The 21730-nt window shown below is 52.5% G+C and overlaps 1 protein-coding gene across 1 annotated transcript; it reads right to left on the reverse strand.

The window, feature by feature from the left end:
* Positions 1–883: 883 nt before the first annotated feature.
* On the reverse strand, positions 884–13870 carry ACKR1 (atypical chemokine receptor 1 (Duffy blood group)). The gene is made up of 2 exons (XM_074980852.1): positions 13748–13870; positions 884–3457 (listed from the first exon to the last, which is right to left on the reverse strand). Exons 1-2 carry the CDS (start codon positions 13769–13771, stop codon positions 2426–2428), a joined length of 1056 nt encoding a protein of 351 aa, XP_074836953.1. The 5' UTR covers positions 13772–13870; the 3' UTR covers positions 884–2425.
* Between the last annotated feature and the right edge of the window lie 7860 nt (positions 13871–21730).

Raw genomic sequence — 21730 nt, forward strand, 5'->3', positions numbered from 1 at the left:
ACCAGCTAGTTACGGTGCCCTAAGCAGCTCAAGAGATGGGAGCATTAGCTGGCGGGGGCAGGGAACATCACCTTCTGGACCACAGCCCCCCACAACCTGTCTGTCTCCTCAGCTCTCTGCACAGAGCAGTGAGGGGCAGCAGCGTAGGACAGTGGGGCCATTGCACATGGGGACTCCCCAGCCCCATGAGGTCCCACCCCAAGGGAGGGATTGTATCAGACACATGCACCACACAGCCTGTTGGGTGGGAATTCTACCCATAGACTCCTCCCCACAGCCCCAGGAGGCCTCACCCCAGAGGGGGCATTGTGCCCCTAGACTCCTCCCCACCGTATGAAGTTCCTGCCTGTTCTTTCCTGCCTTGTCTTGCCCACACACATCCCCAGTCCCCTCTGTGCCCAGCCAGGTTTGCCAGGAGCAGCCCTGTGTTGGGGTTCTGAGCCCCATGGTTCTTCTCTCCCCTATGCCCTTCCTTTCTGGCCCCTCTCCCTGTCCACCTGCCCCACCAGACCCCTTCCATCAGTCCTCTCACCTCCCACCCCCCACCTGTCCCACGGTCACACTCACACTGCCCTCCCTCCTTTCCCTGCCCTCCTGGGGAGCACACCTCCCCTGCTGAGCACCCTGGGGCCCAGGGGAAGATGCACTGAGCTGAGGGTCTGGGGATCTGCCAGCTGCTATAAGAACCACTGATCATTCCACATCCAAGCAAAGCCTCAGCATCCCCTGAGCTCCAAACAGAGCCAGTAACCTCTGGCAGGGCTGGGAACAGACCCCTGGTTGGGACTATAGCAAATTCACGCCCCACCCTCACTGCCATGCAGAAAGCATTTGCCACAGCTGTGTTCATGGCTACGCTCTGAAACCACTGGACACCACTGCCTTGCCAGAGCCAGGAACAGATTAGCCTTTATTGATTGGATGGACGACACCCCCAAAAGCCCGGGTAGGAAAGCGGGGGCCCATTGCACCAGGCACGGTGCACACTGTGACAGATCCAGCACCCCGAGGTGTGGGAGGTTACACAGACAGCGCACCAGGAAACAAGGAGTGCGTGCAAATCACAGCCCAGCCACCTCCCAGCCACGGTCAGGAGCGCCCTACAGCTGAGAACATGGGAGTTTTGCAGCTTGTCAGAGGGGGCTTGTCCCCAGCACAAGGGGTGGGAGTGGAGGGAGTGTTAAGGTGCTTCCAGGAGGAACTGACTGATGGATGCAAGAGGCTGCATCAGTAGCAGTGTGTGTGTGTGTGTACACACATGGGCACAATGGCTCAGTGCACCTAAGAGATTGTAGTGGAGCAGGATGTAGCTGCTGCTGTGTCATTTGTGTTCAGGACCATGGAGGAAGAGGCGCAGCCTAGGGAGGGAGGAGGGGGCGGGGGTGGCAGGAAGAGTGAACCGTTGAGCGCAAGGACCCTGGCTGACCTAGCAGCAGCGTTTCGAAAGCTCTGCTTGGGTGAGCTTCCTGCTGCTGTGCCAGGCCCCTGGCAGCAGCTTTTCCAAAGAAATTCAGCAGGAAGATGGGGGTTTTTCCTGGCCAGAGAAGAGGAGAAGCAAGAGGTGGTCACGAAGGTGAGAGATGCTGAAGGCCTGGGGCAGAGACACAGCTATACAGACAAAGGACAGGCTGCATCTTACTCACCTGCCCGGAAGAAGGGACATGAACTAGACACGGCATGGACGTCTGGGATGAGGGATAAGCCAAAGGCAATGCCCAGGTTATGGGCATTATGGTGATGACGGGACTATGAGAGCAGTGTGCTGGCAGGGCTTGCGGGAGAGGTTAAGTGCTTGATTGTGGCCAGGTTAAGATTTGGGGTCTGTGTGCAGTTAACTTGGGCTCCCTGTGCTCCACAACTCCTCTGGAGCCAGCTCAGCTCAGGTGAGAGCAGCCCCACTGTGCAGTGACCCTCAGGGTGCTGTGTCCACACTGGCACCGCACCGGCTCATGTCAGGCACTCAGGCCCCTAGGGGCATGTCCCTGGTTCTTAGCACTGCAGTGAACTGAGCTGCTCTGCACAGTCATTGCCTGTGAACTAGACAGAGCTTGTCTGTCCTTGCTGGGCCCACAGGGGGATTGTGGGAAGGCACTGGAGGACTAGCAGAGCTCAGGGACTGCAGCAAGGGGGCCAATGTGGGCATATAGAGCATGAGCTGGAGGGTACATGGATAAGGCCCCTCTCATGTTGGCAACTCAGGATTTTTTATGAGTCTCATGATAATTGCTGTTTTCCTTCAAGCCCCCAGAGACAGGTGGAGATGTGATGACTTCAGCCTTTGTTCTTAAAGGAAAAGGACGTTTCTGGCCCTTGTGATGGTAAAGAAAGTTGCAGAATGTGACCCCTCCCCCCACGGGGCACCCTCAGGGCCCCAAAAGCAGACAACAAATTTAAAAAAACCTAATTTTTACGGAATTCCCTGATTTTAAATCCAATCTCTTGATTTTTGGTGGGGCTGACTCCTGGGTTTTTGACAGTGGGGGTTGGCAATACTGAGCCCTGACACCTGCTGCCCTGGCATGCCGAGGGGGCCTGGCTCAGCACCCCTCTTTTGGCGATACAGCCCGGCTCCGAGAAGCAGCAAGGGCCCCAGGCAACAGTGCAGTATGCCAAGGCCCTCGGACAGCCCCAGGAAGAAGTCCAGGTGCTCGTAGAAATGGCAGCTGGCAAGGAGCACCTGCCGCCTCACCAGAAAGTCCAGGAACAGGGCTGTCCCGTACGGCGCCCAGAGGAGGAAGAACAGCCAGGTCACATTGATCCTCAGCTGCCAGCCACGCCGGCGCCATGTCATCATCACCTTGACCATGCCCAGCGTGGCAGGGAGCAGAATGAAAACAGCCAGGCAGGAGGTGACGAAGGCCAGCCACCACCCAGGCAACTCTCTGCTGTCCCTCACCACGCACATCGCCTGAGGGCTCCCCTCCATCCCAGCCACCCAGGCAGCTGGCATGGCCAGGAGGGCAGCCGCTGCCCAGAAGGCCATGGCCGCGCCCCAGTGGTGCCAGCTGGGAACCCATTTGCTCCACCAGGCCCTGGATGCACCAGCAGCCACCAGCAGCCCTTCAGCAAAGAGGCTCCCATACCACAGCAGGTACGCGGCCTTGCAGAGCCCGTTGCTGAAAACCCAGCCGTGTCTGACTCCTGAAGCAAACAATGGCAGCAGAGCTGCAAAGAGGGTGGTGCCAAGCGTCAGCTGGAACAGGGTGGCTAGGCCAGGGGGCCAGGCCCAAAGTCTCCACCAGGTGGCCAACAACACCCCCAGGGCCAAGTTAATGAGCAGACCCAGGGCACCGACTACCGCCAGGAAGGTGGGTGCAGCGTGGCCCACAAAGAAGCAGTAGCTGATCTGGCAGGGTGTAGCAGCTACATCATCATAATCCTGGCTGTATTCAGAGGAGTAATTCATCATCAGTTCCTCAAGGGAGAAGGCGCTCAAGTTCAGCTGGAGGCTGTTGGTCTGGAAAAGAGAAAGGTCAGACAGTTCATGCTGTGCCTCTGCCGGGAAGCATTTTCTGGGCACCAGGCTGCTCTGTGCGCCCCAGGCTTCATTTGTGGCAGCTGGGTGTGAATTCTTTGGCGTTGGGCCCCAACACAAGCACCAGGAATTCACCTGTTGGGTGCTGGGGGATGGAATTCTCTGGACAACCCCCAGGGTTTACCTGCTGAGTGTTAGAGGGAGACGTTATTCATCGAACGGCCCACGAGGCCAGTTCAGAGGTGGAGCAGGGATTACTTTCTCTCACCCCAGGCTCAGAGTTTATCAGGCCATGTGGCTGCAGGTCTTGAGCACATTGGTCCCTCAGTGAACTCTGCTGCCAGGAGAGCTGGCGGGGGGGGTGTTGGCTGGGGTGACGGCTCTGCTCGTATGTTCTGCCTGTGGCAGTACCAGACCCCTCCCACTCCCAGTGCACTATAGGGTGAGGTGCAGGAGACGGTGGAGCTCAAAACCAAGGGGTTAGTAAGGAATGCATGCGTGTGTGAGCAAAATTTGCAATTGCCATCCGCTGGGAAATTCCCACACTCCCCAGATCTCCGAATGTGGCAAAAATGATGACATTTTCCCTGGAACAGACATTCTGAAAAAAAGTCAGTTGCAGAGGGCGGCAATGTTTGCCTTCAACATATTCCACCAAAGTGAAAGAGTATTCATGTCCAGATTCCTGAAATCAGAAATGCTGTATTGCAACATTAAATTGCCTTTTCCCATAGTGGTGAATGCCATTATGGGAGTTGGGTTCAGCCCCCCTGATATCTCTGTTCTCCGCTGACGGGATTACATTTCCCCATACTGCAGCCTGGGTCTTGTGAGGTACCATGCAGTTCAGTCAGATTACCTTATGGGCAAGGTAGCCCCCCACGGAGCTTAGCTCATAGAGGAGAATGGGGCATCATAAATGAATGCCTGTAAAGGGTTAAACCCAGAGAGAGTGGCTTCTCCACTGGCAAACAGCCAGGTGAGCCAATGGGAGGAGAGAGGGATCTTTTGAATTGAAGCAGTTATTCTCTGAGAGGGTTGGGGGGGGGTCATTCATTTGTGTGGCCAGAGGGGAGAGACAGAGATGTTTAAGCCTGAGAAGGGTTCAGGGAATTCAGTAAACGTCCAGGCTCCAAGGAGATCTGGGAATACAGCTATATAAGTGAAAAGGAAATGTCTAGTCAGACAGGATCAGATTATTTTTTCTTTTGGGTTTGGTGCAGGACTTGTCAGGCTGGCTGATCTACTACCCTGCACACTGTAACTTTTAAATTGAAGCTCTGTGGTTTAACCTGCCTTTTTATCACATAACTCTTTGTTTGGTTAATAAATTACCTTTTTTGTTTAAAGACAATTATTTGATTCCTGTCTCCTAGAGAAGTGTCTGTGTATATATATGCCTAAGACTAAGAGGTCAGCCACCAGACTGCAACTAAATTTCTTCCTCTTTGTTTTCAATCTCTCTCCTAAGGGAGGGTTAAGAGTTTGGAGTTACCCCACAGGGAGACACTCCCAAGTGTGCCTTCCTGAGTTTTAAAAAGGGGATTTTTCTCACTTGCGTGGTGGCAGCTACCTCCCAGGGTCAGGGAATCTGTAACCTTGGGAAACTTTTAAGCAGAAGCCTGTAAATGCAAGATATTTTTAACGTTTCTTGTGGGCCCCCACCTTTTGCACTTGGAGTGTTGGAGGGGGATCAGCCTTGACAGAGGCACTTTAGCTCACATAAAGCAATATGTCAGAGGGAAATACAATCTAATGGGCCATTTCAAACTACCAAACATTATTTGGCTCAAAATGACCTGGAATGAAATATTGCATTTCAGCTTATTTATAAGAAAACTAAAAAATTTGGTACATTCAACGTTTTCCTGTGGAGAATTCCCATTTTCATGGAAACTCTATATTTTTCAGCTAATTGCTAGAATATTCCCCAAAACATGTTCAACTCTGCAAGGAGCATCCCAGAGCTCCCTGCTCCTGGCTCCAGCAGGTCTTTGGTCACACAGCCACAGGCGTGGAGAGTGGCACGTTTCCTGCTGCTGGTGAGCAATTTGTGATAGGTGTCAGTGATGAGTGTTGTACAAGCCAACCTGCAGGGAGTGCAGTCAATGGAACCGTCTAGGCTGCACAAGGAGTTTATAAAGTGGCTCTCCTACGTCTTAGTCCTTGAAAAGTTTTGCACTGGCAGCTCAGAGCCTCCTCACACCCAGTTGGCATGTCGGATTCCAGCTGTTTAACCCTTGGTGCCCCTGCACTTGTGCCCCATTTACCTGGCTCTCCCTCTGAGCTGCAATGAAAAGCTTGTTTTATCGAGATGTTCCTCTGCACGAAGCCACATCGCTTGGGGACCTGCCCCTGTGTGTCCCCTTGGACTCCCTGGAACGTCCCAGCTGGCCCTGCACTGTTGGGTACCTGGTTTCTCCCAGACCTGTGCTCCAAGAGAAAGTCCTCGGAGTTGTTTCACTCTCACACAGCTTCTGTCACTTGTTCCTTTTGGATTTCCCCAAAGCCCTGGCCTCTTAGTGCGACCTTCACACTGGCTATTGTGCCCGTCTGCTGGTATGTGCCCACTGCCCAGTTCTTCAGTTTCATGGCCGGGCTGACACTTTTCCTATCTTTTCACAGGCACTCTGCCCTCTCCCCTTGCCTGCATATCCTCCCCACCCACTCAAAATCTCCTGTCTGCAGAGACCGCAAGGCGTAAACCACTAGAGGCTGGATTTATTGGCCACTCACAGTCACCGTTGAATTCAAATTTTCTCCTGCAGCATCCACACAAAGTAATTGTGTTTGTGCCATGGGCATTCCTGGCTTGCAAGGCTCAATTGCACGTGTCCCATTCCTCCTGCTGGATTAATCACCTCAGTGTCGTGCTTCTGAACTGGGGTTTTGGTAACACTGCTGCTCTAGCTGCGTCCCATCTAGACAGCACGTAGGCAATAGGCCACATTCAGAGACAAGTGCTGGCTGGTGTAACTTACCTCTTCTCTAGCCCCTCCTCTAACTCCTAGCCTGCCCCTCTAATCCCACATCACCTCAGACCTTGCAGCCCTCAATCCAAGGCCTTGTGTTGGCTGTGGGGCATGTTCCCTGGCAGCACAAAATACCAGTGTGGTGAACTCTGAGCTGTGAGGAGGCTCCCTCTGAGCTGCCAGTGCAAAACACATAGAGTGGTGATTCAGGCTGGCTCTTGGGTGCTGGAGTCACCTTCTCCACCCAAAAACAGCAAGAAGTCCCGCGGCACCTTATAGACTAACAGATATTTTGGAACGTCAGCTTTCGTGGGCAAAGACCCGCTTCATCAGATGCATAAGTTCTTTGCCCACGAAAGCTGATGTTCCAAAATATCGTTAGTCTATAAGGTGCCGCAGGACTTCTTGTTGTTTTTTAAGATACAGACTAACCTGACTACCTCTCTGATACTTCTCCACCCAGTTCCCCAGGTCCTTCCACCCTGCAATGGTCAGGTGCTGCTCTGGTGGAACAGGCTGCAGGCAGGAAGGCAACCATAAATTCCCCTTCCCTCTCCTTGATTAGCTTGTGAGTTGTGAACTGTGACACAAGGCCAGAACAATGGCCTGGCAGGGGCTCTTATTATCCACAGGGGGAACAAATAGCCTAATTTCCTGGCACAACGTGAACCCTCCTTGGCCAGCTACTGGACTCAGCCCAACAGCCATGGGGGAAATCCTAGAGACAGATTCCCCTCAGAAGCGGATTTCAGCTCGCTCCCACCCCAGGCTGATTGCTGGGGCCATGGAGACAGGAACAGAAGAGCTGTGCTGTGAGACACTGGGGTGAGTGACGAGCAAGGTCTGGCCCTGCACGGCGCATGGCAGACAAGGATTACACAGACCTGGGTCTGGGTTTGGCTCTTTTGAGTGTCTCTTAACAAAGAGTGTTAGAGGGCCCAGGGCAGGGATCTCGCCACTAAAAGCCGTTCCTGAAGACATCCTCTCTGTGCTGGCACTGCACCCAGCTGTTGGGGGATCCCCAGCTCAGCCTGGAGCCCTGAGCTAGGCTAGTGATCTTCCTTCTGTTCCTGGGAACCTGGCCCCAGGCTTTCCCCGTGCATCCTGTTTCTCAGCAGAGCAGGCCGCAGTGTGGGAGGGTGTGAGGGACCATGAGCAAGCAGGGGGCCCAGGGTGGTCCAGGGTGAAGGGAGGGACTCAGTCACAAGTAGGGCCCAGGTGTAAGGCTCCAGGATGAGGGGGACCAGGTGTAAGAGTCCCTTGGACAAGGTGGTTCCAATGTAAGGGTAGACCTAGGTGGAAAGGGTGCCAGTGACATGGGGCCCGGGGACATGGCCATAGGAGAGAGCGGCTGATTAAGCAGGGAGGGAGAGGTAATAACTGAGACCGTCAGGTGATCAGCTCCTCAACACGATCCTTGTGAACAAGAAGTGGGAAGGAACACAAGCTCCGACAGGGAAAGAACAGGTTAAAGAATATTTTGAAAAAGTAGATGTATTCACTCACAGAGGGGTTAGGCTGTAGCTTCACACATAACAAGCAGTCACGTGGCACCTTAGAGACTAACAAATGTAGTACAGCGTGAGCTTTCATCGGTAAAACTTTTCGTCTGAGGAAGTGGGTTTTACCCACGAAAGCTCATGACCTAATAAAGTTGTTAGTCTCTGAGGGGCCACAGGCCTGCTTGTTATTAGACATATTCAGGTTAGCAGAGCTGAGGAAATTAATCTGGGGTCCTTAACAAACTAGCTGAAGCAATTTCAGAACCATTAACAATTATCTTCAAGTGCTCATGGTGGAAGGATGGGGTCGAGGGGCCAAGGGAAGGGCAAACCGAGGACCTATATTTTAAAAAGGAGACAAAGAGGATCTGGGAAATGATAGCCCAGCCAGCCAACATAAATGCCTGGGAAGATCATGGAACAAACTGTTAAACAATCAGTTTGTGAGCACCTAAAGGATGACAGGATTTAAGGAGCAGGTAGCATGGATGTGCCAAAAACAAATCATGCCAAACAAACCCAATTTCCTTCCTTGAAGGTTAATGGCCTACTGGCAGTGGAGAAAAGCCAAGATGTGATTCATATTTTCATTGTAGTAAGGCTTTTGACATTCTCATAAGGAAATGAGGGAAATGTGGTCTAGATGACTTTACAGGTTGAACTTCGCTAGTCCAACATGCTCTTGTCCTGCAACATCCATAATGCGACACAATTTTAGCTAGCTGGACCACCACCTATCATAGGAGTGGCCAAGTTTCTTGTGGTCCCATAAAGCTTATTTACAGCCACCAGCCCTGGCTCTCAGTGCTCTGTGCTGTTATTTAGCTGTAGTTTACCCCTAAATGTCTTCTAAGACCCCAGAAAGCAAAGAAAGTGTTGGTAATGCTGCTGCACAATATTGACCTCTGTGGTCCAGCAAATTCTCTTCTTCGGCACTGATCTTGAGGGTGATGGACGAGAGAGCTTCAACCTGTACTATAAAGTGGGTGAACAGCTACTTGAAAACCAAACGCGAAGAGTAATTATTAATGGCTCACTGTCAAACCAGGAGGACGTGTAATGGAGGTCTGCAGGGGTCACTTCTGGGGCCATTTCCACTCTGTATTTTCATTAATGACTTGGATAGCAGAAAGGAGAGTACGCGTATAAAAGCTGCGGTGACACTGATGCTGGGAGGGGTTACAAGCACTTTAGAAACCAGGAGTTAAATCTGAAAGGACCTTGACAAATTGGAGAATTGTTCTGAAATCAACGCGATGAAATTCATCAAACCTCAGTGCAAACTTCTTCCCTTAGCAAGGAAAACTCAAATCCGCAACTACAAAATGGGGCTGAATTGACGACTCCGGGGTGGCCGTCCCATGGTGCTCAAGCCATATGCGGCTCTTTGAGCCTTTAAATGCAGCTCCTCAGAGCTGGGCCCAGGGAGTGCCACACCTGTTCTGAGCATGTCCCCCACCGTTTAGTGGGTGAAGCACATGGTGGTGGCAGCTCTGGTGGCTTTGGGGAGTTGCCGGCATGGAACTAAAGCTGGTGTAGGGGGTGTGGGGGGGATGCCTGGGGGTGCCTGGCTCTGGGGAAGGCATTTATGTAGAGCAGGGGGAGTGGGGGAGTCTGGCTCTTGGGAAGGGGAGGGCATTGAGCCACATATTATATATTTATTTTTATAGATAGATAATATGTGGCTCTTTGCACTCTATCTACCACTCTTCTGGCTGTTCCTCCCAAACTGGTTGGCCATCTATTGACTAGGTGGTAACACTGCTGAGAAGGATCTGGGCTTAAAGCGGATTATAGTAGATGTGACACAGTGGCGCAAAAGTTGCAAATATCATTATGGGTTGTATTAACATGAGTGATGTATGTAAGACATGGGAGGTAATTGTCCTCCTCTACTCCAGATTGCAGGGGCCTTTATCTGGAGAGTGGCGTTGAGTTCTGGGCACCGTGGTTTAAGCAAGAAATGAACAAACTGGAGAGAGCCCAGAGGAGAACATCAAAAATGCTAAAAGGTTCAGAAAGCCCTAATGTATGAGGAAAGATTAAAAAAGGGCACATTTAGTTGTAATAAATGAAGACTAAGGGGAAGCCCGAGGACAGTCTTTGAACACTTTAAGGCTGTTAAAGTGAAGAGGGGGATCCATTTTTCACCACGGCCGCAAAAGGTAGGGCAAGAAGTGAAAGGTTAAATCTGCAGGAGGAGAGCTTTTGGCTAGCTATTAAGGAAACTTTCTACCACAAAGGGGAGTTAAACTCAGGAGGAGGCTTCCAAGAGAGCTTGTGGAATCCCCAGCATCTGAGGTTTGTAACAAGCTGGACCAGGAATCTGCAACCTGTGGCTCCAGAGTTGCATGCAACTCTTTAAGGACTCTTTGTGGCTCCTGACATTATAATTGCAAAATAAAAACAAAAAAAACAAGACACCCTCCCAGTTATTTTTGATAAGCGGTTGTCATGGAGTTGGGGGACCGCAAGTGAGAGACTCAGGCTGGATGTGTGTGAGACAAGCAGCGCAGCTCCCAGCGGCTAAGGATGACCCTATGGGCTATAACCTAGGCTGGCAGGTAACACCTCTGCCCTGAACAAAGAGGAGGGAGGAGCTAAAGGGGGTTTTTGAACTGGGGGCGGCAGTTGGAAGCAGGGGGAAAGAGGGAGCTGGAAGGCAGCCAGCCGGGCGAGGTGGGGAAGCTACACCCCAGAGGGGCACCCCCCAGGCTCCTCTCCCCAAGATGGGTTGGAATGACTGTCTCTGACTGCTGCGCTGACTCTTCTGTGAGAAACTGGGCATCTGTCACCTAATAAGCTTCCTGTTCTATCTCCTGAGTGAGAGTCACTCCTGCCTGCGGATGGGGTGCAGTGCTTGGGGACCCCTGAACCCCATCACAGCAGTGAACATCTAAAAGCCCAACAATGAACAACTCATATGAAATAAAAAATAATATGCATCTCAAAAGGTTGGAGAACTCCCTTTTTTAATATGTGCAGTGCACTGTGGGATATGATACTGTATCTGTGTTTTGACTGTGTTGCTAATAGGTCTTGATTTTGAGAAGGAAAAGGAAGCTTGAGGCATTCCTGCTGTGAAAGGCAACACATTTTGAGAAAGAAAAATGAAAGTAAATGTGAAGTAAAATTGGCATAATTTAAGTGGAAATTAAATGAAATGAAAGTCAGGAAGCTATTATCTTTGAAAACTCATGGAGATCAGGAAAGGTCCCGCATGACTGGAAAAGGGCAAATGTAGTGCCCATCTTTAAAAAAGGAAAGAAAAACAATCTAGGGAGCTATAGACCCATCAGCCTTACTTCAGTCTCCAGAAAAATCATGAAGGGGATCCTCAAGGAATCCATTTGGAAGCGCTTGGAAGAGGGGAAAGTGATCAAGAGTAGTCAACATGGATTCACCAAGGGCAAGTCGTGCCTGACCAATCTGAGTAGCTTCTATGATGAGGTAACTGGCTCTGTGGACATGGGGAAGTCAATGGATGTGATACACCTTGACTTTAGAAAAACTTTTGATTCAGTCTCCCATAACATTCTTGCCCATAAGTTAAGGAAGTACAGATTGGATACATGGACTGTAAGGTGGATAGAAAGCTGGCTAGATGGTTGGGCCTAATGGGTAGTGATCAGTGGCTCAATATCTGGATGGCAGTCGGTTTCAAGCGAAGTGCTCCAAGGGTTGGTTCTAGGACTGGTGTTGTTCAACATCTTTATTAAGGACCTGGATGAGGGTTTGGATTGCACCCTCAGCAAATTTGCCGAGGACACAAAGCTGGGGAAGAGGTAGATACGTCGGAGGGTAGGGATAGGGTCCAGAGTGACCTAGATAAATTGGAGGATTGGGCCAAAAGAAATCTGATGATGATCAGCAAGGACAAAGGCAGTCCTGCACTTTGGGACAGAAGAATCCCAAGCATTGTCACCTCCTACCTTTCTGGGACTGAGGAGGCTTCAGGGCTGCCCCATGGCCTCCCTCCCAGCACTCCAGGGGTTGGGGTGAGGATCTGATGGGTGGTCCCCACTCTCCCTTCCAGCTATCTGGGGCTGTTGAGGTCTGTAGGCACTGGCTAGTCTGTGGGGAACTGGGGGCTGGGCTTGGGGGTGCTCAAAAGGGGTGTGACTTTGGGCAGAAGTGGAGTGGTGGGTGCTAGCTTCTGCTAGTTACAGGTTCATGGGCCATTCATGGCTGGTCTGTGTTATTTGCCTACGGTGTCATGCGTTCCTATGAGTTCCAGATCTAAACCAAACAGAGATCATTCTGTCAAACTTAAGACTGTAGCTGCCAGAGCCAAACCTACAGTGCTCCAGTTCCACACCATAAAATAAAAGGCTTGAAGCAAGGGGGTGAGTGAGTAGAAAGTGCCCAGCATAAATCATAGGTCCTGTGCATCACCCCCAGCACTGTCAGGTGCAGAGCAGAGGACAAGGAGGGATCTGGGGGAGGGGGCAGTGACTCCCTATCCCACAGTAGGTTTCAAGACTTTTCTTTCCTCCCATTTCACATCAGCTGGAGACCAAACCCCATCGATGTTCTGCTTGAAAAACCAGCAATCAAGAGCATCCTTCAAGTATCCAATAGCCCAGGTGTCCAACTGCTCTGATGGAGTGCAGGGTGCCTGGGCTCACGTCTCTGCTCTGCCTGGATTGGAGCAGGGCTTTGAACCTCAGTACGCTAACCTCAGGATCAATCATAGAATCATAGACTACTAGAACTGGGAAGGATTCCACAGGGATCAGTTTGGGGACTGGTTCTGTACAACAACTTCCTCAGTGATTTAAAGAATGAGATAGAGAGAATGAGCATAAAGCCTGCAGATTATTCCAAGCTGTGAGGGCTACAAGGGTTTTGGAGGATAGGGTATAAATCGAAATGATTTTGGCACACTGGAGGAATGGTCTGAGTTAAATAGGATGAAGTTCAAGAAAAGAACAAATGCAAAGTACTCCACTTAGGGAGGAACAATCTGTTTCACACGTACAGAAAGGAAACGTACTAAATGGAAAGTGACTGTCCGGGAAGGGATATAGCGGAAAGAGATCTAGGGGTCATAGTAGACTGCAAGGTAAATATGAATCTGGAAAAAAAAGCAAACATCATTCTGGGATGCATTAAGTGGAGTGTTGTAAGCGAAACACCAGAAATAATTCTTGCACTCTACTCTGTGCTGATTAGTCCCCAACTGGAGTGGTGTGTCCAGTTCTGGGCGCCACATTTCAGGGAAGAAGTGAGGAAACTGAATAATGTTCAGAGAACAGTAACAAAAATTATTTAAGTTCTAGAAAACATGACCTATGAGGGAAAGAATTAGGTTTGTTTAGTCTGGAAAAGTGAAGACAGCGAGAGGGCATGATAACAGCTTTCAGGTACCCAAAAAGGGTGCTACAAGGAGGACGGAGAAAATGTATTCTCCTGAATCTCAGGAGGTAGCCCAAGAAGCAATGGGCTTAAACTGCAGCCAGGGTGGTTTAGGTTGGACATCAGGAAAAACTTCCCGACTGTCAGGGTAGTGAAGCACTGGAATAAATTGCTTAGGGGGGTTGTGGAATCTCCATCACTGGAGATATTGAAGAGCGTGTTAGATAGACACCTGTGAGGGATGATCTAGATGGTGATAGGTCCTGCTGTGAGTTCGGGGACTGGAGTCAATGACCTCTTGAGGTTCCTTCCAGTTCTATGATGCTACAGGCCTGCACCACGCAGCCCTCTGCCTTTGCACTCAGTCCCTCCCCTTCTCAATGGGAGCAAATCTGTTTTGGGAGGACCATGGAGATGGGCAAAGGAGCCCTTGGACTCACCTCCTTGATGAAGCAGTTCCCCATGGCGTCTGTGGTGTGGATCGCGGCTGTCGCAGGCAAAGTGTCTCTGTCTCGGTCTGTCTCTGCAAGGGGAGGGAACCTACTGCTGCGAGGAGATAAGAACTGGGATATTAAAAACAAACTTCTGCCTCTGGGAAAGCCCCCCAAGTGTAGGAAGCAGGCGGAGGCAGCACTGCCAGTAAATGCCTGGAGCCCTCTGAGCAGGAAATTCCTGGATATCCTGCCCCAATCCCCAATGCCAAGGAACGTGTCTCTTTTCCAGGTCTCCTGTCTGGATGCTTCAAATACACGTGCCAGGCGCTGAGACAGGGGCGTGCCAGAGACAGTCACAGCATAGCTCAGACGGCTTGTAGCCCCAAACTATGGCCAGGGTACAGCCACCCTGACGTGGCGCCTTCGGGGTCCACTTCACTGGCCCATGGGCCCCCGTCCTTCCCTGCTGCTCCCGAAATAATTCGCAGCCGATGGGAACGAGTGACTCTTCTTGTGAGTGGTGCACAGAACAAGTAAGGCCCTTTGTAGGAAGCTGAGTTATTCATTCCCAGTCATCACGTAACACTGCAACATATGCTGCTAGGGCAGTGAGGCAACTGCAACTAGACAATAGCCCGGACAAAAACTACCCATCAAGCATCCTCCCTCCGGACTAACACGTTACACTGAACTACAGCGGTGACAGAACTCTAGGGTTGCCAGGTAAGTGCTCAGAAGCCCGGAAATGCCAGGCTTCAGGCTGCGTGTGTGACTTTAATGGCACCTCCTGTGCGCATCTGCATTAAGTGGGGAGGTGAGCAGGGGGAACCCAGGGCAGAGGGATTGGATAGGGGGTTGAGGGAATTCCAGGAGGGGATGGGGCTTGGGGACTGGGCCATGCCTGGCTGCCGTCTTCCCTACCCAGCTATCCCTACAATTTTTGTACTTGATGTGGACCTCCATTGGAGCGCTCAGTGGGGTCAGCCCATCCCACCTGCCTCATGCTCTCCATCACCCTCCCTGCATTCCTGCCTGTCCCAGCCTCTCTACACCCCTTCCCCCATCACTGCATCCATCCCTGTCCCACCTCCTGCCCCACAGACCCTGCCTGCATCCCTCCATGGCCCAGCACGCAGAGATGGGGCTACACAGCCCTCAAACTCCTGGCTGTAGGTGCTGGGGAGACAGGCCATATGAGCTGTAGTTGGAGCCCTGCCAGACCAGCAGCCGAAAGCGGGCCAGACAGAGGTGGGAGAGGCACAAACCACATGGCCCTTCAGGAACCACCAGCGGGGCACTCGAGCGGAGCTGGCTCAGGTACAGGAATTGTACGGCAGGCAGGGTAGGCAGAACTAGCCAGATGTGGGGTGGCCTGATCCTGATCCCAATCCCCCAGAGCCCTATCCTCTATCCACCCGCCATTCCCTGACCCATAGCCATCCCCAGCCCCACCTGCTACCCACTGTGACTAGGCCACCCAATGCATCAGGACTGGAGATGCCGTGACTGCACAGCCCAGGGGCTGGAGGAACTGTGGCTGCAGGGGAGCTGAGGAGGAGGAGTCAGGTGCTATCCTACCACCCTGGAAGTGATTTCTCCCCTACCTGGACCCATCCACAGGGAGCTGCCATTGTGGGTGGACAGCAAGATGGCACATAGACCTCTAGACACCCACTGACCACTGATAAACACAGAGTTGGGGCAGTTGGCTGCCCTGTGAGTTCGTGTTGGTAAAATAGGTTTTTGGGTTACAAAACTGTGTTCACTCTGAGTTTAGGAGATGCGGCTGACAAAGTGGGTTTTTGCTCACAAAACCTTATGTCCAAACAAATCTGTTAGTCTTTAAGGGGTCCAAGGACACCTCATTGTTTTTGCAGGTACAGACTAAGAAGCCTATCCCCTGAAACTTATCACCAAGTGTGAAACACTAGGACCACAGGCTGTCTCCTCCTCTCCTCTCCATCAAAGGAAGAGCCTTTGACACACGACAAGCCCTTGTGGAAGATCGGCTGCTAAAGACTGTTGATGGCTCCCCAAGTTCCCACAAAGAGGAGACGTGCTCGAGCACTCATAGCATCAGCTTGAACTCTGGGGGAAAACAACACAAATTATTGCCACGAAGAAATTCTCTCTAGGCTGCTTGAGCTCGGAAGGGCAACAATGTCTCCACATAAGCAAGAATTCCAGGTGCTTCGCCCGCCCTAACCCAAGGGGATCCACAGCATTTACACAATAGAGCAGCTTCAGTGCTGGATGCTAAAGCTGTAACTTGTGTGTTTGTGTGTCTTTGCCGCCTTTAAACTTGTAAATATCTCATTTCTTTTCTTTAGTTAAGAAATCTCTGGTGCATTTATTATAGGATCGGCTGCTCATGAGTTCAGCCTGAAGCAGGCCCCCAGCACAGAAAGGATCAGCCTGGTTGGCTGACGTATGGCAGTTATAAATATCTGGGTTGGATAGTAGGAAAAGCTATTTCCCCAGGAGGGAGGTGAAGCACTGAAATGAGCTACCTACAGAGGTGGTGGAATCTCCATCCCTACATGTTTTTTTTAAGTTCCAGCTTGACAAAGCCCTGGCTGGGATGATTTAGTTGGGGTTGGTCCTACTTTGGGCAGGGGGCTGGACTCAATGATCTCCTGAGCTCCCTTCCAGCCCTAGGATTCTAGGATTCTATACACGGAAAACAGGGCCTACTAATGGGAAGTAGTAGGCTACCAGCTCTCTCTGATATGCACATCCCCTTGCTGCCTCTCCATCCCACCATCTGCTCCTTCTGTGGCTGCCCCTCCCAGAAATCTCCCACTCTTCCAATCATGAAGTCTTCAGGACCTGCTGAAGCCCTCGTTCCCCTCTTCTACTGCAAGATCTCCTTCCCTGTGGTTCCTGCCATCTCTGGAGCTTTGTACCTGCTCCACAGGTCTCCCAGCTTCTCCAACCATGACTCCCCCATGCGCCACTCCGTCCCCAGGGCAGGGCCATTAAAAGAACAATAGTGAGTTTGGATCACCCTCTCCTCAGCAGTGTCTGAGGCTTGATTTACATCTCTGTCTCTGCTGCCCAAGGCAGCTGTCTTCAAGAGTCCCACAGCTCTTTCCTCCAAGTCTGAGAGTACGGGGAAGCACTAAACTGAACTTCCAGCGCAGCCCCATAGGTGCTGGAACACCTGCCCCTCACTGGGAGAAAGGGAAGTCCTCCCACAGTGGAGGCTGTGAAGAAGCCTGAAATAAAGCACTTGGAAGCCAGCTACATAGCTAGAGTTGGGTGACAATTCAGAGGTGAGCCAGCTTGTTATGTTGGGCCACACTTTTCAGCCCTGAAATTAGCAAGTCTGTCTAATGGAACCCAAATGAACAGCAATGTTGGTTACGTTCATACAAAAAACATCCAACCCGCCTCCCCCCTGAAAAAAAACAACAACCCTTGTGGTACCTGTAAGAAAATAAAGTCTGTGGACTGTAAAACTTTTATTAATTAGTATATAAACTTGAATACACACACATCAAAACAGTAACTGATTCCAACATTTTTAATGAGATGGGTGAGCCTGAGACGCAGCAGCCAATCGTGCTGTGCCCCCCTTATGAAATTTCATGCTCCCCCAAAGGGCCTGCCCCCCACTTTGCACACCTCTGACTTAATTCAACCTCCCCTTTAATGTAGACCTGCTCTAATTCTAGGTCTCTTTGCTGTTCCCTCTGAGGGGCAGCCCCTGGCTTGGTCTGGCCAGATCCCATTTGTCATCATGTTGCCCAGTGACACTGTTTTGTCAGTTCCAGGAGGAGTTGGCATCGTCTCCTGGTTGCTCCTTCCCAGATCGTGCCTGGACTCCAGGCTGTTGACAGAGCCTGGTCTGCAGGAGGAATTTACGCCGGTATAGCCATGTCTCTCAGGGGTGTGAAAATGACAGCACTCTGCCAACCTCACCCCTGTGGAAACAGTGCTGGATGGATGGAGGAGTTCTTGTGTCAGTGCAGCCTCTGCGTCTCAGAGAGGTGGGGTACTATGCCAACAGGGCCAGAGTGCCTGAGAGCCACCTCTCTGTGTCCCCAGCCTCCCCACCCCCACCAGGGCACGCCGTCCAGGGCAAGTGGAGAATCAGAGGCTCCCTACAGCAGCCCAGGCTCCTTGGGTATCTCTTATTAGTGCCTGGCTCCTTTTGGTCTGGCTGGGGGCAGATCCTCAGCAAGAGAGGAGGGTGGGGTGAGGAGAGGTGCAGAACTGTATGGCAGGGAATCTGACACAGATGCTGTCCTCAGACTTGCACTCCTCATTTCAGGACTGTTCCACCCCTTTTGGGATGTCCTGTCACCCTACCAGAAGCCCTCAGCAAGTCAAAACTATTCATGTCCTAGGTGGCTTGTTTTGGCACTGATGTGTGCCCACTGCTGCCTTCTGGGCTGTGTGTCCCCTCGGGAGATTTGCTCCCCATGCCCTGGGGCATTGGAACAAGCTGGGCATGGCCTGCTGAGTCCAGGATAACTAGTCCCAGGAGCACACATGGGTTTGCATGCGTGAGCATGAACACGCTTCTGTGCCCAGACTTGTCCATGTAAGGCCTTCCCTTCTGCCTGATGACGGGGCACGTGTACATGTTCGGGCAGGTGTACGTGTCCAGGCACGTATTGTGGTACACTCATCCCTCGTTCAACGAGTACTTTATTTACGAGTACTCGCTAGAACAGGGGACACACTCACTTACCTTTGTTCACTAGCTGAGTGAACTCCCCCAGCTACTATGAGCTTTATCCCCTCACCGCAGCTCCAACCCTCCTCAGTCTGAACCCCCCTCTGGCTCCGCACACCCAAACCACTGCAGCCTGGCCCACCCACTTCCTTCTGTCCACCCCACAGACTCAACCCACCACCAGGTTTTAACCCTCCCTTCCCTCCTGGCCCCAAACTGCCCCCAGCCTTTAACCCTCCCGCACCCAAGGTTCACTTACCTTTCAAAAGCAGAGCCCCCTACTGCCACTCCTTCCCTGAGTTAGGAGCCCTAGGAACTAATCAGAGACTTTTACATGTATTTTAATGGGAGTTTAGTGTCCCTCTTATGAGTTTTTGCCAACGAGCAGAAAGTTGGGACCCAATGGTGCTCGTATAGCGAGGGATGAGTGTACACGCATGGCTCTGGATACCTGCCTGTGATCATGCAGCCTGTAGCAGGGGCGGGCAGGGTGTGGGGCATGCTGAGTATGTTGCAAGGTTTTGGGTATAGGGAGTCTCTGCCTCCTATTCAGCCCTGGCCAAGGTGATGGGTAGGGACCTTTTGGGGGTGGGGGGCGGGGAGTAGTTTACCTTCCTCTGCAGCCTGGAGTGCGGATCCCTTGCTGGGATCATGCGTCTCGGCCAATCCATTCCCTGCCACTGGCACCTCAGTCTCTCCTGGGCTCTGCCTGTGAAATGCTTTGGCCTCATTCTGTTTCTTGGGTGTGGCGTGTGGATGCTGCTCAATGGGCAGTGCTGCGGCAGGGCACGCTGGGTAATTTGAAGCTCCATACTGGCCTTAAGCTGGACCACAGTGGCTGGAGGACTTTGCTCCAACAATCAGCAGGAGAAATCAGAGTTTAAAGAGCAATCATTAGGCTTCAGAGTGCACATGGCACTGAGGAGAGGCGGGGGGAGAGGCCATTTCCAGGGCTACACCCAGATGACACTGAATCGCTGCCCCCTCCATGCCCCCAGGAGTTTTCTTGTGCAAACAGAAAGCTGTAAAAGGTATTAACAGGGAAGTACAGGTCGCACCTCTCAGATTGGGTAGTTTTTCATCCAACAATGTCCTTGGTCTAGCTGGAGGGCAGCTGGGGGGGCAGGGTTGGTTGGAGCCCTGTGGCAGCCCCTGGGAGCCTGGGCTGGGGTTGGAGTCCCAGGGAGAGCAGCTGGGCTGCAGCAGCCCTGGAGCAGAGGGCTGTCAGGGTGCAGAAGCCCTGGGCCTCCCCTCATCCAGTGAATTCTCTTGTTTGGGACCTGTCAGGTCCCAAACATACCTGATAAGGGACAAGCAACCTGTAGAAACTCTGCCTGGCCTAGCAGCCGCCAGAGACAAGCAGGCAGCCTGGCCAGCCAGCTGAGGACTGAGGCACCCCTGAGCAGGTCCTGTGGAGGGGGATTTTAAGCGATGAGTTTATTGTTCCTATTTATTTCCTTTCCATTTCTTCCGACCCAGCAGGGGCCTCCAGCACGTTAGGACAGGGGAACTCCAGGCTGGGTTAGAACATTGCGCTGGCTGCAGCCACAGATCTGCGAGGGGCCTGGCTTGCTACACAGACCTGGCTTCCAGGGGGGCACCCCGATAGCAGCCCTGCAGTTGACTGTGAGCGATGGTGATTCATGCTCTCAGAGGCACCAGCGAGCACCGGAAACCTATGCTCAGGCTGGAGGGGCAAAGAGCGCAATGGGGATTCAAATGACAAATGGCAGTAATAATGCCAGCCAGCGCTCGGGGGCTTAAGAGTCACTGAGCAATGCTCCTTGTGACAGCCACCTCCCGGTCTGGTTCCCAAGCTCCTGTTCTCTGGGAAGGACCCTCCACTCAGTGCCAAGTGGGCTTTGCTCTGACCAGACAGGAGATGGGCCCCCAGGGCCAGACAGGGAGGGGCTGCCTGCTTCTGGCTGCAGGATTTCTGGGCCCACAGGGACACGGTGCTCTGTTACAACTCGCTGTCATGCTAGAAGTCTGGCCCCTGCTGGTGCTGTCCTGTGTGGCCCTGCAGATTAATAACTCCCATCAGTGCCCTGTGCCTGTCCATCACTCACGGGGCTCAGAGCCCAGCATCCTCTGCCCTGCAGGCGACAGCTATCACCCTGCTAACAGCACAGAAGTGGGAGTTTAATAACAGACTCCATGGGAGCCGAGCGCTCAGTAAAGAGGCAATAACAGCGGTTCCAGCAATGCAGCTAGCAGAGGATGACTGGAGACCCCGGTGCAGGAGGCAGTGCAAGGCATATGGGCAGTGCTCTGTCGCTGGGGTTACCGGCGGGGTGGAGCCACATCCCTCTGAGCAGAGAGACAGATGAAAGACAGGGGTTCAGGTCACAGCAGGAGTAGCTCGGCCTTGGGCCACATGCACACAGGAGGATAAAGACGCCTGTTTGCACACAAAGGGTCCCATGTACAGTCACAAGCACACGTTCATGCACAAGGCCCGTGTCTGGACATGCATACAAGGACTGACACCCATACCCGTGCAGAGACACACCCACACACAATCACACAGGCTTCTGTGTGCATGCTGGGACACCTGCCCTCCCCACGTACGCAAGCAGGAGAGACATCTGAGCGGACATACAAAGAGCCTGGGAGTCCAGCACCACAACCCAGGTGTACAGGTCAGACGAGCCCGTTCTCCTGTGTTCAGGCTAACCACGAGAGGCAGACGACTCATGAGTGCGTTTCGCTGCACATAGACACGTGATGTGCACCGAGCCCTTCACACCCACGTGCCAGTGCACAGCTACATGCAGCTCAGCTCCTTAGCGGCTCCCTGGCCCAACACGTGCCACAGGCGTGCGAGCAAACCACGGGCATGAGCTGCATGGGAGGAGGGCTCAGCCCTGGGCAGGTGGGGGCTGCTCCCCATGACTCCCTTCACTGCTGATGGTTACACCCGCAATGCTGTTCTCAAGCTCAGTGTCTCACCCCATCTCCCCTGTTCCTTGGGTCGCAGGGGCTCCTCAGAGTTTGGACCTCGCTCTGTGGCTCGCTGTGACCAGCTCTCACTGGCATCCCTGGTGCTAGCTGGCGAGAATCGCCCTTAGCTGGGCACGGCCCTGCCATATAGGCTGTACGTCATGAGGTGCTTGTGATGGGGAACTAGGTCGACTCGCACCCTAGATGCCAGGGTGCCGGGCTGGTGCCCTGAGCTGTTAGCAGATCATGCCCCTGCCAGCCAGGCGGTGCCAGCTGCTGAGTGGGGAGCTGTGGCAGTGGATGGTTGCTAGTGAGTTAATGTGTAGTTATCCCATGCAACACCCTACCCCACCTATTCCCCT

This window comes from Carettochelys insculpta, chromosome 30, assembly GCF_033958435.1.
Source record: "Carettochelys insculpta isolate YL-2023 chromosome 30, ASM3395843v1, whole genome shotgun sequence".
In the NCBI taxonomy this organism is placed as follows: domain Eukaryota; kingdom Metazoa; phylum Chordata; order Testudines; family Carettochelyidae; genus Carettochelys; species Carettochelys insculpta.

Bases quoted from the DNA above. Each gene is read 5' to 3' on its own strand.
- ACKR1 (XM_074980852.1), bottom strand. From the start codon at position 13,771: ATGGGGAACTGCTTCATCAAGGAG. The intron at 3,458-13,747 runs GTGAGTCCAAGG...TCTCTTTTCCAG, and splicing joins GGAACTGCTTCATCAAGGAG to ACCAACAGCCTCCAGCTGAA.